The sequence below is a fragment of the Centroberyx affinis genome, unplaced genomic scaffold (genome assembly GCF_046629955.1).
Source record: "Centroberyx affinis isolate AG114_WGS23_722 - 3 ecotype Tasmania unplaced genomic scaffold, CSIRO-AGI_Caff_v1 ptg005449l_1, whole genome shotgun sequence".
Classification (NCBI taxonomy): domain Eukaryota; kingdom Metazoa; phylum Chordata; class Actinopteri; order Beryciformes; family Berycidae; genus Centroberyx; species Centroberyx affinis.
Window position 1 is genome coordinate 9324 of NW_027282726.1, and position 12199 is coordinate 21522.

The 12199-nt window shown below is 41.0% G+C and overlaps 1 protein-coding gene across 1 annotated transcript; it reads left to right on the forward strand.

The window, feature by feature from the left end:
- Window positions 1-8411: 8411 nt before the first annotated feature.
- On the forward strand, window positions 8412-9653 carry LOC139667337 (uncharacterized protein F54H12.2-like). Its single transcript, XM_071546790.1, has one exon. It carries the CDS (start codon window positions 8412-8414, stop codon window positions 9651-9653), a length of 1242 nt encoding a protein of 413 aa, XP_071402891.1.
- Window positions 9654-12199: the final 2546 nt, after the last annotated feature.

Here is a 12199-nt window from a genome sequence, read left to right on the forward strand (position 1 = left end):
CATCTTTTTAGCCAGTCAGAGTGAGATAAATCAGAAGAGAAGCTCAAAGGGATGGGCATCTCCCTCCCTCAGTTTTTCTGTTCTCTCTGCCCAGCCCTACCTGATTTGTATTTGACTCTGACTGCCTACAAAGTTGATTGAAAGCCAGTTCAGAGAGAACAGGGATAGGGAGTGGAGGGAGTAGTGGGATTTCTTTCTAAGAAGTTTTGTCTAGCGCTAACCTGACATGCAGATCTTGCATATTGTGGCCTTGAATAATTTCTTTAGTTCACTCAGAGACAGTTGCATCAGTTATCCATTATTGCAAATGGTGTTTTGCACAAAAAACAGCCACACGCAAATAGCATGCGAGGGATGCTGCTGGGAGCAATAAAATCCAATGCTACATGCAAAGGTAAAGTATGCATGCAAAGGTTTAACTGACCCTTTTTTGCAAAGTTGTTATAGCAGTAAAAGCTTATAACATTAACATTGGGTGTGTTCAATTTAGATATGCCAGTGGTGCACCAGTATAAATAATGTATGGTTGTTTCAAAGGTTCTGTCTACACAGACTTAAATTTAATGTTATGAGCTACACCTGTTTACAGCTACTATAGGAAGCCAAAGCGTTGGGCAGGATATTTTTTGTACAGGTTGTATGAAGTGGGAGATGCTGTGGGTAAAGTTGGCTCAGGTTATGGATATACTGTATATATACAATCATGCTTATTCTCACTAGTGACACGATTTATGTGAAATGCCTACTTTTGTCAATCCCTTACCTTCATCACGAAAACTCCACAGCTGGAGCCATCAGTCTGAAGTGTGTGGCTAACCGTTGACAGTCTCCAATTTAAATGAAGCCAGTCTTCAATTCCAAATTGGTTGTGCCTCATTTTAAAGTACTGTCTAAACAGAGAAAAACAAACACACACATGCAAACGACACAATTACATTAAGTTTATCTTGTAATAGAGAGGTACCAATCAAAAACAAGAACAATACAGCACCCATCAAAGGTCAAATTCCCTAACAAGTTGTAATTTTTTATTTGCTTTTGATGTTGGAAGTATAGTCTCCTTTGCATGGAAATGTTTACCTGAATCTGTTGACTGCTTGTGCAGATGCTTCTTTCTCCTCCACTCCCATTGGATCAAGAACAAAGATTTGGTTTGTCACTGCATTCAGGAACTGTAATGCCAAAAATAAAAGTGAGTTATTTTCAAAGTCAAAGCAGAAAGTGATGTAGAAAATTAACTTCTTTCTTTCTTCTTTATTGGGTACTGTAATCATAACCACGTGTACACCATTATGACACTTATGACACTTATGCATTACATTAAAAAAACAGCATTATGCCACAGAGGTTTTTATGTAAATCTACAGTCCAATTTATTCTTCCTTACAATGAATTTTCAATTGAATCAAACTTTTCCATGTAACAATCTGTACTCACTACAAAATTCCAGTGATTGTTGTTGACATGCACAATTCCAATGATGCCATCAAAGTCATCAAAACGGATCTGTTAGATGGCACAAATACAATTGGCCTATTAAAAACCATATAGCCTACTGTACTCTCAACACTTGATGAGTTAATGCAACATTATGGCATATTCACTGTGTATTAGGGCCTACCACTTTAATGTCTTATTTGTATTAAATGTCACTAGAGGTTTGTGTACACAGCAAGGCACACAGATTTAGTTGTTTCTTTGTTTTAGCCAAACATGGTCTTTCTTGTGATTAAACTGGGGCTATTTGTTTAGCCAAAATGTCAGATAGTGTTCTTCAGAATGATTTCTACATTAACCAGTGTTTCCTTTTAAATTACATAACTTACAGACTTATATGAATCATTATGATGTATTATAGGCCTTTTGCCTCTTCCAGAGTCGACAATGAAGTAAAAAGATGCCTATGTCCTTTTAATGATGGCCTCTATATTCTGTAACAGCCTCCCACAATACTTCAGATGAGCAGATCAAGGGTCTACTAGTAAACAGCTCAAGCTGTGGAGTTATTTTTTACTATGCTTTATAAATGTTTTTTTGTACACAGGTAAATCCTGTATTTAAACAGGTAGTTTCACTGAGATCAAGATCTCCTGTTATATCTATTATTGTAAAAAACATATTTAATGATGCCATTTTTCTCACTACTTTACTTTTTACCATTCTGCAAGCAATTACTTACCCTTTTCAATCCCTGTCTTGCAACCTGCTCCCGTGTCCCATGTAAAATAACTCCCATTGTGCTGTAATCCATATGGAAAAGCCGTCCTTTTGCATCCTTCTCATTTAGAATGCACTGTAGGAAGCAATCTATTGTCTGCAAGGAGAGGATTAAACAACCCTAATTAAAATTAATACAAAATATTTGCAACGCATAATATAATTAAAACATTTATTTTTACAGTTGCCATTTTAGTAATGCAAAACACACACTTCTAATGCATTGTTAGGCTCTTGCTGTAAGATCTAACTGTCTTACCTCGCCATATAACCATTTGTGAGGGATCAATGACAAGAATTCCTTCTGACGAAGAATGCAATCAAAACGATATTTCTTCACATGTGATTTCACCACAGCAACCACAACTTCACTGCCCTTCTGTTTCCAAAGCTGCTTCACCTAAGAGAGATATAAAGAACAGCTTTCATCAGAATATTAATGTGACAGGTCTAGGTCAAAGGTCAGGGAACCCCCCCCCCCCCCCCCCCCCCCGCCCGCCCTCCCTCCCTCCCGCTATGACATGATGTCATGGGAATCCCCCCCCCCCCCCCCCCCCCCTTTCCCTCCTCCCGCTCCTCCTCCCCCCAGGGTTTCGTCTCCCTGCATTTAAGGCCCTCCGTTTCATGAGGGGAAAAGTGTGGCAAAGCGGCAAAATGGCAAAGAGACCTAACATGGCGGGGTTTATCTGCGAAGTACCTGTGACTACGTTCCAAGAATCACCGTTGTGGTTCGCTCCTAAGAAACGTGTCATGTATCTGTGTAGGACCCAGTTGCCTCCTGCAGAACCACTTTGCGGGGAATGGAACCTGGGGTCGGACGGCATCCTGGGGTATGTGTTTAATTACACCGTCAGTGAACTCTGCTTTTATCATCTGCCGGTCGGGGAGTCTTTTGGTCCAGACACGGTAAAAACTACGCTCACATCTAATGACTGGGGTGTGTTGAATCTGGTGGTAACACACTGCCTTAAAGTGAAAGACGCTGTTATAATTTGTGATCTGTGGGACGGAGATGTGGAAGAAAGAACGTTAATGGTGAAGGAGCAGGAGGAAAATAAGGAAAACATTGATCCAAACTCGGCCGGTGACAACGATGAGAAACAGGAGAAGTCCGGCAAACAAAAAACGTTCAGAGCTGTATGGGAGACTAAGAACATACCTACAGGCAAATGGTACTATCGAGCGAGTTGTTGCGTGAATGCAGAAGATGATCCCGTTGGACAATTTGTCATCGAGCGTTTTAATTCTGAATGTGGAGTCTTTCAGACCACGTTATGCGTGCCCGTCAAAGCCTGGTTGATGATGTTTGAAGAATGCGCTGCAAGGATTACGTCTCTCTTCCAGCGCAGCCGGTGTTGGAATGAGCAAGTGCTTGTGAAAAGGAATCTCTCCTTTTCATAGACACACCCCCTGGACCTTTGTATCCCCGCCCCCTGTTATCGTTTATAACAGGGTTCTGTGGGGGTTGACGAACACAAAGAAGAAGAAGAAACAAAACCCATCATGTCACTCCCTCCTACACCACCGTTATCCCCGCAGGCCGTGAGTCCGGACAATACTATTGCTTCATCAGCTGAAAACTCAGAGGCTGAAAACTCAGAGACTGAAAACTCATCAACGTCTTATGATTCTGATTCTGATTCTGACTCTGATTCACTGAGAGATGATCCTGACGGGTTGCTGCCTCGTGTATATGTGGACGCGGTGAAAGCCGCTGTAGTTGTTTTGCTGGGAGCGGTTTTACGCAAATATAGAACTGAGATCTGCCACGAGTGCCGTATTAACCATCCGTTTGTAAAAGAACACTCTTGCTTTGCCGACAAGCTACCAGAGGGTTTTTACCTAACCCATTATAGCAAGTTGATAGAAAGACTCTGGACGAAACGTTTTATCCCCTCCATCCTGCAACTGCTGAAATCACACAACTTCAACGTATCAGAATCCAGAGTCTGCGGCGTTACAGAGACATTTCTTCATGAACTAAAATCGGCGGTCTGTGTAGAAGACCAACTTGCTGAAGTTTACAATTCGCATATCGGAGAAGACAAAAACAAGCTGGAAAAACTGCAAGAAGTTGTCGAGTTTTGGAAAGGACCTGAATACTCTTCAGCATCAAATTCTGATTCACCACCATTATTGAGGCCTACAGGTTTATCCGGCACTCCGACAGCGGACGGATGGCTGTCTGGTCTATTTCCGGACACGGTAAAAGCCTCAGTAGTTAATTTGCTGATACCGGTTTTAAGTAAATATAAAACCGAAATCTGCTACAGTTGTCAAATTAACCACGGGAGTCAAAAACATCACGAATGCCTGAAGGAGTTACCCTTTTTTTTCCCAATCCACTATAGCAGATTGATCAAAAGACTCTGGACGATTCGCTTTATCCCCTCCATCCAGCGAGTGCTCAAATCGCACAACATCATCGCATCAGATCCCAAAGTCCGTGGCGTTACAGAGACATTTCTTCACCAACTGAAAAAGGTGGACTGTGTAGAAGACCGACTTACTGAGATTTACAATTCACATATCAGTGAAGACGAAAACAACCTGAAAATACTGCAAGAAGCTTTCCGGTTTTGGGAAGGACTTTAAAACTCATCTCCTCTGAGAGATGGGTAATCATATTACAAGAGTGTTTGTAGCTGTAGAGGAGTACTTTTTAATTTCAGAGTTACAGGGTCTTATAGTTCGAGTCATTGAAAACAAGGTAAACGATAGGCCTAGCAGAGAGGTTAAAGTAACTAGACTAGAAGAGATTACAGAAATTGTTCGGGCGCAGTCTCAATACACACCATGGGAACTGCTTGTACAAACAACATCACGTTTATGTGAAAATTCAGTATCTGAGAGGTTTTGTAAAATTGTTGAACACATGCTCCTGCATTCCTCAAAAATGAATGTGTTCCATCTAATTACTATTTACGCGTTGTTTATCGACGCTGTGTGTTACTGCTTAAAAAACAAGCAGGCTGTGAACACCATGCATGAATTGCAAATATTGCATAATGTTATTCGCCGTAAATTCGGATCCATCATGCTTTAAAAGTGATCAAACATACATAACCCGGTGACCACATGTGTTTGATGTGTATGTAATGTTCAATGTGTTTGTAGTGTTCAGTATGTAGTAGTTCAGAATGATTTGTTTCTAGTTGTTTGTATTTTTATGTTTTAATGTTTGATTCTTTTTTGTTTGTTTTTACTCATATCATTCTGTTTGTAATCGATGATTTTTTTTTTTTTTTTTCTACTCGTAGTAAAAGTTTAATTTGTAATGTGTAATGTTTGTAGCGTTTGTAGTTTCTGAATGATTTAATGTTTTTTTCTACTCGTATTAAAAAGTTTAATTTGTAATGTGTAATGTTTGTAGTGTTTGTAGTTTCTGAATGATTTAATGTTTTTTTTCTACTCGTATTAAAAAGTTTAATTTGTAATGTGTAATGTTTGTAGCGTTTGTAGTTTCTGAATGATTTAATGTTTTTTTCTACTCGTATTAAAAAGTTTAATTTGTAATGTGTAATGTTTGTAGCGTTTGTAGTTTCTGAATGATTTAATGTTTTTTTGTACTCCTATTAAAAAGTTTAAATTGTAGTGTGTAATGTTTGTAGCGTTTGTAGTTTCTGAATGATTTGTTTTTTTTTTTTTGTTTTTTTTTTACTCACATCAAAATGTTGTAGCGTGTAATGATTCAATAAAAAATAAAAAACTCTGAAAACCATGAAAACTCTGAAAACACGTCATTTCCAAGAAAGACTTCCTGAAGGAGAGATGGATATGGGGAGAGAAATGAAAAATATGTATTATGATCCTGCCCATCCAGGTAGTTTTGGGGGAGTGGATCGACTCCACAGAGCCGTACAAGATGAAACGGGGGTCAAAGTAAACGTCGACAGGGTGAAAGATTTTCTGTCTGAACAGGACGCTTATACTCTGCATAAGCCCGCCAGGATACATTTTCCCAGAAACAAAGTTTTTGTGCCGCGACCTCTAAATCAGTTTCAGGCTGATCTCTGCGATATGCAGGCCTTGGCCGAGCATAATGACGGGTTTCATTATTTATTAACGGTCATCGATGTATTTTCAAAAAAGGCTTACGCGAGACCCTTAAAGAAAAAAACAGGATCCGAGGTCTCTAAGGCCTTTGCCTCTATTTTAAAAGACAGCGGGACGCCTGAAAAGTTACAAACTGATGCGGGAAAAGAATTTTTTAACAAAAGTTTTGAGGCCTTGATGAAGAAACACAGTATTACACATTTTGCTACAGCCAGCGACCTGAAAGCGTCTGTGGTCGAAAGATTTAATCGTACCTTGAAAACTCGGATGTGGAGATATTTTACGGCTAAAAACACCAGACGCTACCTGGACGTTTTACAGGATTTACTTGAAAGCTACAATAACAGTTATCATAAAAGTATAAAAATGACTCCTAAGCAGGTGACGATGGAGAACACCCCTCAGGTTTTTCAAAACCTGTACGGTAGTGCAGGGAATCCGGCGCTATGGGATAGCACCAAGTTCAAGAAGGGAGATCTGGTAAGAATATCCAAACTGAGAGGAGTGTTTGATAAAAAATATGAACAGAGTTATACGGATGAGTTGTTTACAGTGGTCGAACGCATACCTCGCCTCCCCCCTGTGTACAAACTGAGAGATTACGACGGAGAACCTATCGACGGCACGTTTTACGAAGCAGAGTTACAAAAAGTAAAGGTTGCTAAAGACAAAACGTATCAAGTAGAAGAAATTCTGGGAGAGCGTAAACAAAAAGGTGAAAAGTACGTCTTGGTGCGCTGGAAAAATTGGCCGGAGAAATTCAACAGCTGGGTCAAGGCTCGTGATCTTAAAAATGTATAAAAACAATAGGTAACCCTCTCTGGGTTTCATACTCTTTTAGGCAGCATATCAAACAAGATAACAAAAATAGAGTCAGAGTCATGGATCAAATGTCCGGGGAAGGTTTTTATGTGACTCTACCCTCCAACGCCAGTCTGGATGTTTTTAAAAATAATACAACTTCTAGTTTTCGCGTGGATTTAGCTCAGCATATCGATTTAGAGGGCCCGTGGCAGGTAGCCTTGACGGAAATTTCATACCCCCACACATGGTTTAACATTCCCTCAGAGTCGGCCTACTTTGATTGGAGGCCTAAACCTGTCAAGCCCGGCGCAGAGACCGAGGCCCGTCGTCAAAGGTTTAGAGGAGGTTATTACAACAGCCTGAGTCAACTCAAGGTGGAGCTGGAGACGTTTCTTAGAAAAGTTGGAAGCGACGTTTTTTTAAACTTGAGCGGCATTCAAAAGAGATTTGAATTTCAGGCCGGAGGTCAATGTCATCTACGCTTTTTTCCACCCATGGCTTACATGTTGGGCATGAAACCGGGAGAATGGTTCATTTTCGATGAACGCATGGCTCCCTACCCGGCGGATATAAAGTCTGGGTTTTATCAACTGTACTGTTATAGCGACGTGGTTCGTCATCAGATGGTTGGAGACGCTTACGCGCCGCTCTTGAGAACGGTTGAAATACGAGGGACGTACGGTGACATAGTCACACAGTGTTTTAACCCAGCCGATTATCTACCCGTGGCAAGGAAACACATTGAAAACATTCATATTGAGATCAAAACGGACCAAAACATTCCCGTAAACTTTACCTACGGGAAGTGTATTGTGAAACTGCATTTTAGACCCGCGAAATCATGATCATGAACGATCCTCATCGCTTTGTCAGCTATTATGAAAATCAAGTCGGGGGAGGTCTCGAGGGTTTTTATGGAGCCCCTGTAATGTACGGGAGAGGAATAGGCTCTATATTTTCAAAATTATTTCGGTTCGTAGCACCCCTGATGAAAAAAGGTTTTTCTCTCGCCAAACCTCATCTTAAAACGGCCGCACGAAACATTGCCTCGGACGTATTTGGCCGAGTCGTTAGTAAAATAACCCGTAATCAAGACCAGGGGTCAGAAGGTCAAGAAGGAGCGGGTGTTATGATGCTGTCTAGAAGAGCGAGGAAGAGACCGCCGGGGCGACGTGTAAAAGGAGGCAAATCAAGAAAAAGAAAATCAGTCGAAAGACGCAGGCCTAAAGGAAAGAGCTCTGACGCAAGATCCGTAGATATATTTTAAAATGGCTCTTTTACATGAAAAATCACCCGAATGCACCATGACGGAGCTGGATTTATTTTCCGCACCCATGACGCAGCTGTCTATCGAAGAAAAACACTACACAGAAGTGATGCCTCTGTCGGCCATTACTGATAGAGGTCCTATTGAATTCTTTATTCCCGGGGACGGTGAAAAATACCTGGATCTCAACGATACTTTGCTACATCTCCGTCTAAAAATTACCAACGCCGACGGCACAAACCTGGCTCAGGACGCCGCTGTGAGCGTCATTAATTACCCTCTGAATACCATTTTTTCACAATGCGACGTAATTCTCGGAGACAGACTGATTTCTCAGGCCAGCGCCACTCATCCGTACAGAGCTATGATAGAGACCCTGCTAAACTTTTCAGAAGATACGCTAAAAAGTCAGTTTAGCGCGGGGTTATTTTACAAAGACACAGCAGGCGCTATGGACTCTGTAGTGATTAATAACGGGCCTAATAAAGGAGCTGTTCAGAGAGGTCGATTCAGCGCAGACTCTAGAGAGTTTCACTTGCTGGGCCCCCTTCACGCCGACATATTTTTCTGCGAGAGGTTACTTTTGAACTCTGTGGATTTGAGAATTAAGCTGACCCGGGGAAGCGACGCCTTCTGCCTCATGGCGGGCGCCAACGCCGATTACCGTTTAAAAATACTCGGGGCTGCCCTGTTTGTCAAGAAAGCCACAGTCTCCCCCGCCGTGCGTTTAGGTCATTCGGCAGCCCTGCTAAAAGGTAACGCTCTGTACCCGTTGTCGCGTATTAATGTGAAAACATACTCCATCCCCCAGAATTCCAGAATATGTAATCAAGAGAATCTATTTCTGGGGACCATGCCCAAGTACCTAGTACTCGGAATGGTTAACCACGAAGCCTTTACGGGGAGAAATGACTTGTCACCTTTTAACTTTATTCATAACGATGTGGAATACATGGCCCTCTGTCAGGACGGCAGACAGGTTCCCGCCAAAGCTTTCCAGCCACAATTTAACAACAACCAGTCGGTCAGAGAGTTTTACAATATGTTTACAGCCACGGGGAGACATCTTAAAGATTTACCTCTCTGTATTAACCGAGAAGATTTTCAACAGGGATACGCCTTATTTGTTTTTAATCTAAACCCCGAAGAAGACAGCAACGCCTTATCACCCGTTTCCAGCGGAAATCTAAGACTGGAAATGAGATTCAGAGTCCCCTTACCTCATACGACCACGCTCATCGTGTACGCCTGTTACGATTCTATTTTGGAGATAAACTCCAAACGACAAGTGATGGTAGATTACTACTAAACCTGACTCCATTATGAATAATCATCAATTGGAAGGCCTCTTGCGTCATTTACTGGGAGATATATTCTGCGGCGTATGGGCCTCCGATGAATTACCGTTACTGCAGAGGACGTTTAGGCCTCCGGCCTATTTTATAGTAAACACGGACCCCCGTCATCGACCCGGACAGCACTGGCTCGCCCTGACTCTGGAGGAAGACGGAAAGGCTACTTTTTTTGACTCTTTTGGATTTCCCCCTGATTATCCCCATTACCCTAAAAGTATCTTACAATTTATGGATTTCAATTCCATAAATTCAATTTTCTACCACGAGAGAGAGCTTCAACACCCTCTATCAGTGGTTTGCGGGGAACATTGCGTTTATTATTTATGTCACAGGGCCAGCGGCCTGTCCTACGAACGTGTGTTATCTCTGTATCAAAATGATTCGATAAAAAATGATGTCATGGTATCAGATTTTGTGAAAAGATATAGACGATGTGTAAGGAATCAGCGCGCAGGGTCCTTTAACCATGCCTCTTGTTCTTTAAAATTGTTTAACGAGTGTCATTTTTGATTTTAGATTTAGAGTGTCACAATTGAGTGTCACAAAAAAAGGAAAAAAAAAAAATGTAGTACTTTACTAAAAATGAAATGTTCTTTATCCTTAAAAATATGTACTTGAAACAATATTGGAAAAATGAATACGCTGAAGTTTGTCTTTAAATAAAAATGTTTTTTATTGAAGAAAAAAAGTTGAATTGAATCTTATTTATGAAATTTGTAACCAACGAGGGGAGAGTTCAATATTCCTCTTTTTCTTCTTTCTCTCTCCGACGGTCTCTGAATCTTCTGAGACATCTCGACCGATAGACCAGCGTGGAGAAAGTTCAATATTCCTCTTTTCCTTCTTTTTCTCTCCGACGACGGATTCAGAACCGTCTAGGTCCGAATCTTCCGAGAGGTCTTTGAGCCTTAGGATATATTGACGCGCTTGAGTATTAGTCACGGTTGAAAGAGGTATTTTCAGATCAGACAACGCCTTCAGAAACACATCCCAACCTATAGGTTCGGTTTTACGGGCGGATGTTTTATGGGTGGATGTTAAATGTTTCATTAAATCCAACATGTGCGATCCTCTGACGGGGATATCTCTGTAGATAAATTCACCGTCCTTGTTCCATCCGGTCGCTCCTTTTGACTCTAATATTTTGCGCATAATATAGTCCGTATTCTTTTGAAAACGAGGATTAACGTTCCCGAGTACTTCGTTAAAGATATCTCGGTGAGATTCAGTTTCAGTCAGATTCGATTCAGTCTCTTTAGGAAGGCTAAGGGTAATTTCTCTAGTTTCACCTTCCTTTTGTTTTTGGAGATTAAGATATCTTTGTAGGAGCATGTTGTATTTTTTAATTTTCTCATCGGGTAATAATCCTTTTTGATTAAGAATCTCTCTCATTTTCTCATCCAGCTCATTTTCGGCCTTTTGTCTGATATTTTCAGAACTCTTTTGCGTTTCCTGTAGACGGTTTAGATGCTCGGGAGAGATCATATACATTTTCTGCATTTTCTTTTTAGGATCTGTGAATGAGTCCGCTGACGAGTTGACCCACAAACGGTAAAACAGAAGTGAGCAGAGGCATCAAAAATCCCCCTTTTTGAGTCAATAATTTTCGTTTCTTGCTTAGGCCGGTGTTTTTATTTGCCATCAGTCTGATGTGTTTCTTGTGTCGTTTTAGTTTTTTGTATTGACAACCGGTGAGGGGGATGTTTCCTTTCAAAAGATTATGGCTGATTTCGCATAAAGCCTGTATGACGTCGTTCGGGCATCCTTCTATAGCGGATTTGCGTCGGCTCGGAGAGCTGTTGGCCAGCTTTCTCAGCAGCGGGAGGTTTCTTTTCAAACGTACGGACATGTTAATTTTTCTTCTTGGGCAAATACACGCAGGAGGGTTCTCCGGGTAGTAGACCCGTTCTTAGTCTAAAGTGTTCTGGACAGGTTGGAGTCAAGTCTAACAATAAATAACCGTGAGGGGTTTTGGTAGCGTCGTCATAACTTTCCATAAAAAAGGCTTTTTGTCGGGGATATATCTGATGAGCCAAGATGTTCATCTGTAACTTGTCACGAGGATTTTTAAACAAGATGAGATAATTACTGTTTAAGCTGATGGTGCGGCTGTATTTACCTCGGTGAAAAATATTCTGAGTCAAAAACATGACGCTCATATTTCTGTGATGTCTATACTGTGTAAAGATTTTTACAATTTCAGGATGGTCATTCGCTTGAAAAATAACATCGTCCAAAATAACCAGGTGTGATTTTGCAGAGGGAAAAAGTTGTTCATCTTCAAAAGAATCAGGTAGTCCGTGAACAAACGTAATCTTTTTATTCAGTTTTTGTAATTCAGCATACATGGGTTGAAACGATGTATAAATCCATACAATGTTTTCAGGTACTGAATCCATCACATCATCACAGTTTTCTAGTACATTTTTTACAAAAAAAGTTTTTCCACTACCGCTGGGTCCCACAATCAGACAGGAAAAGGGTAACCGTAGCCTATGAT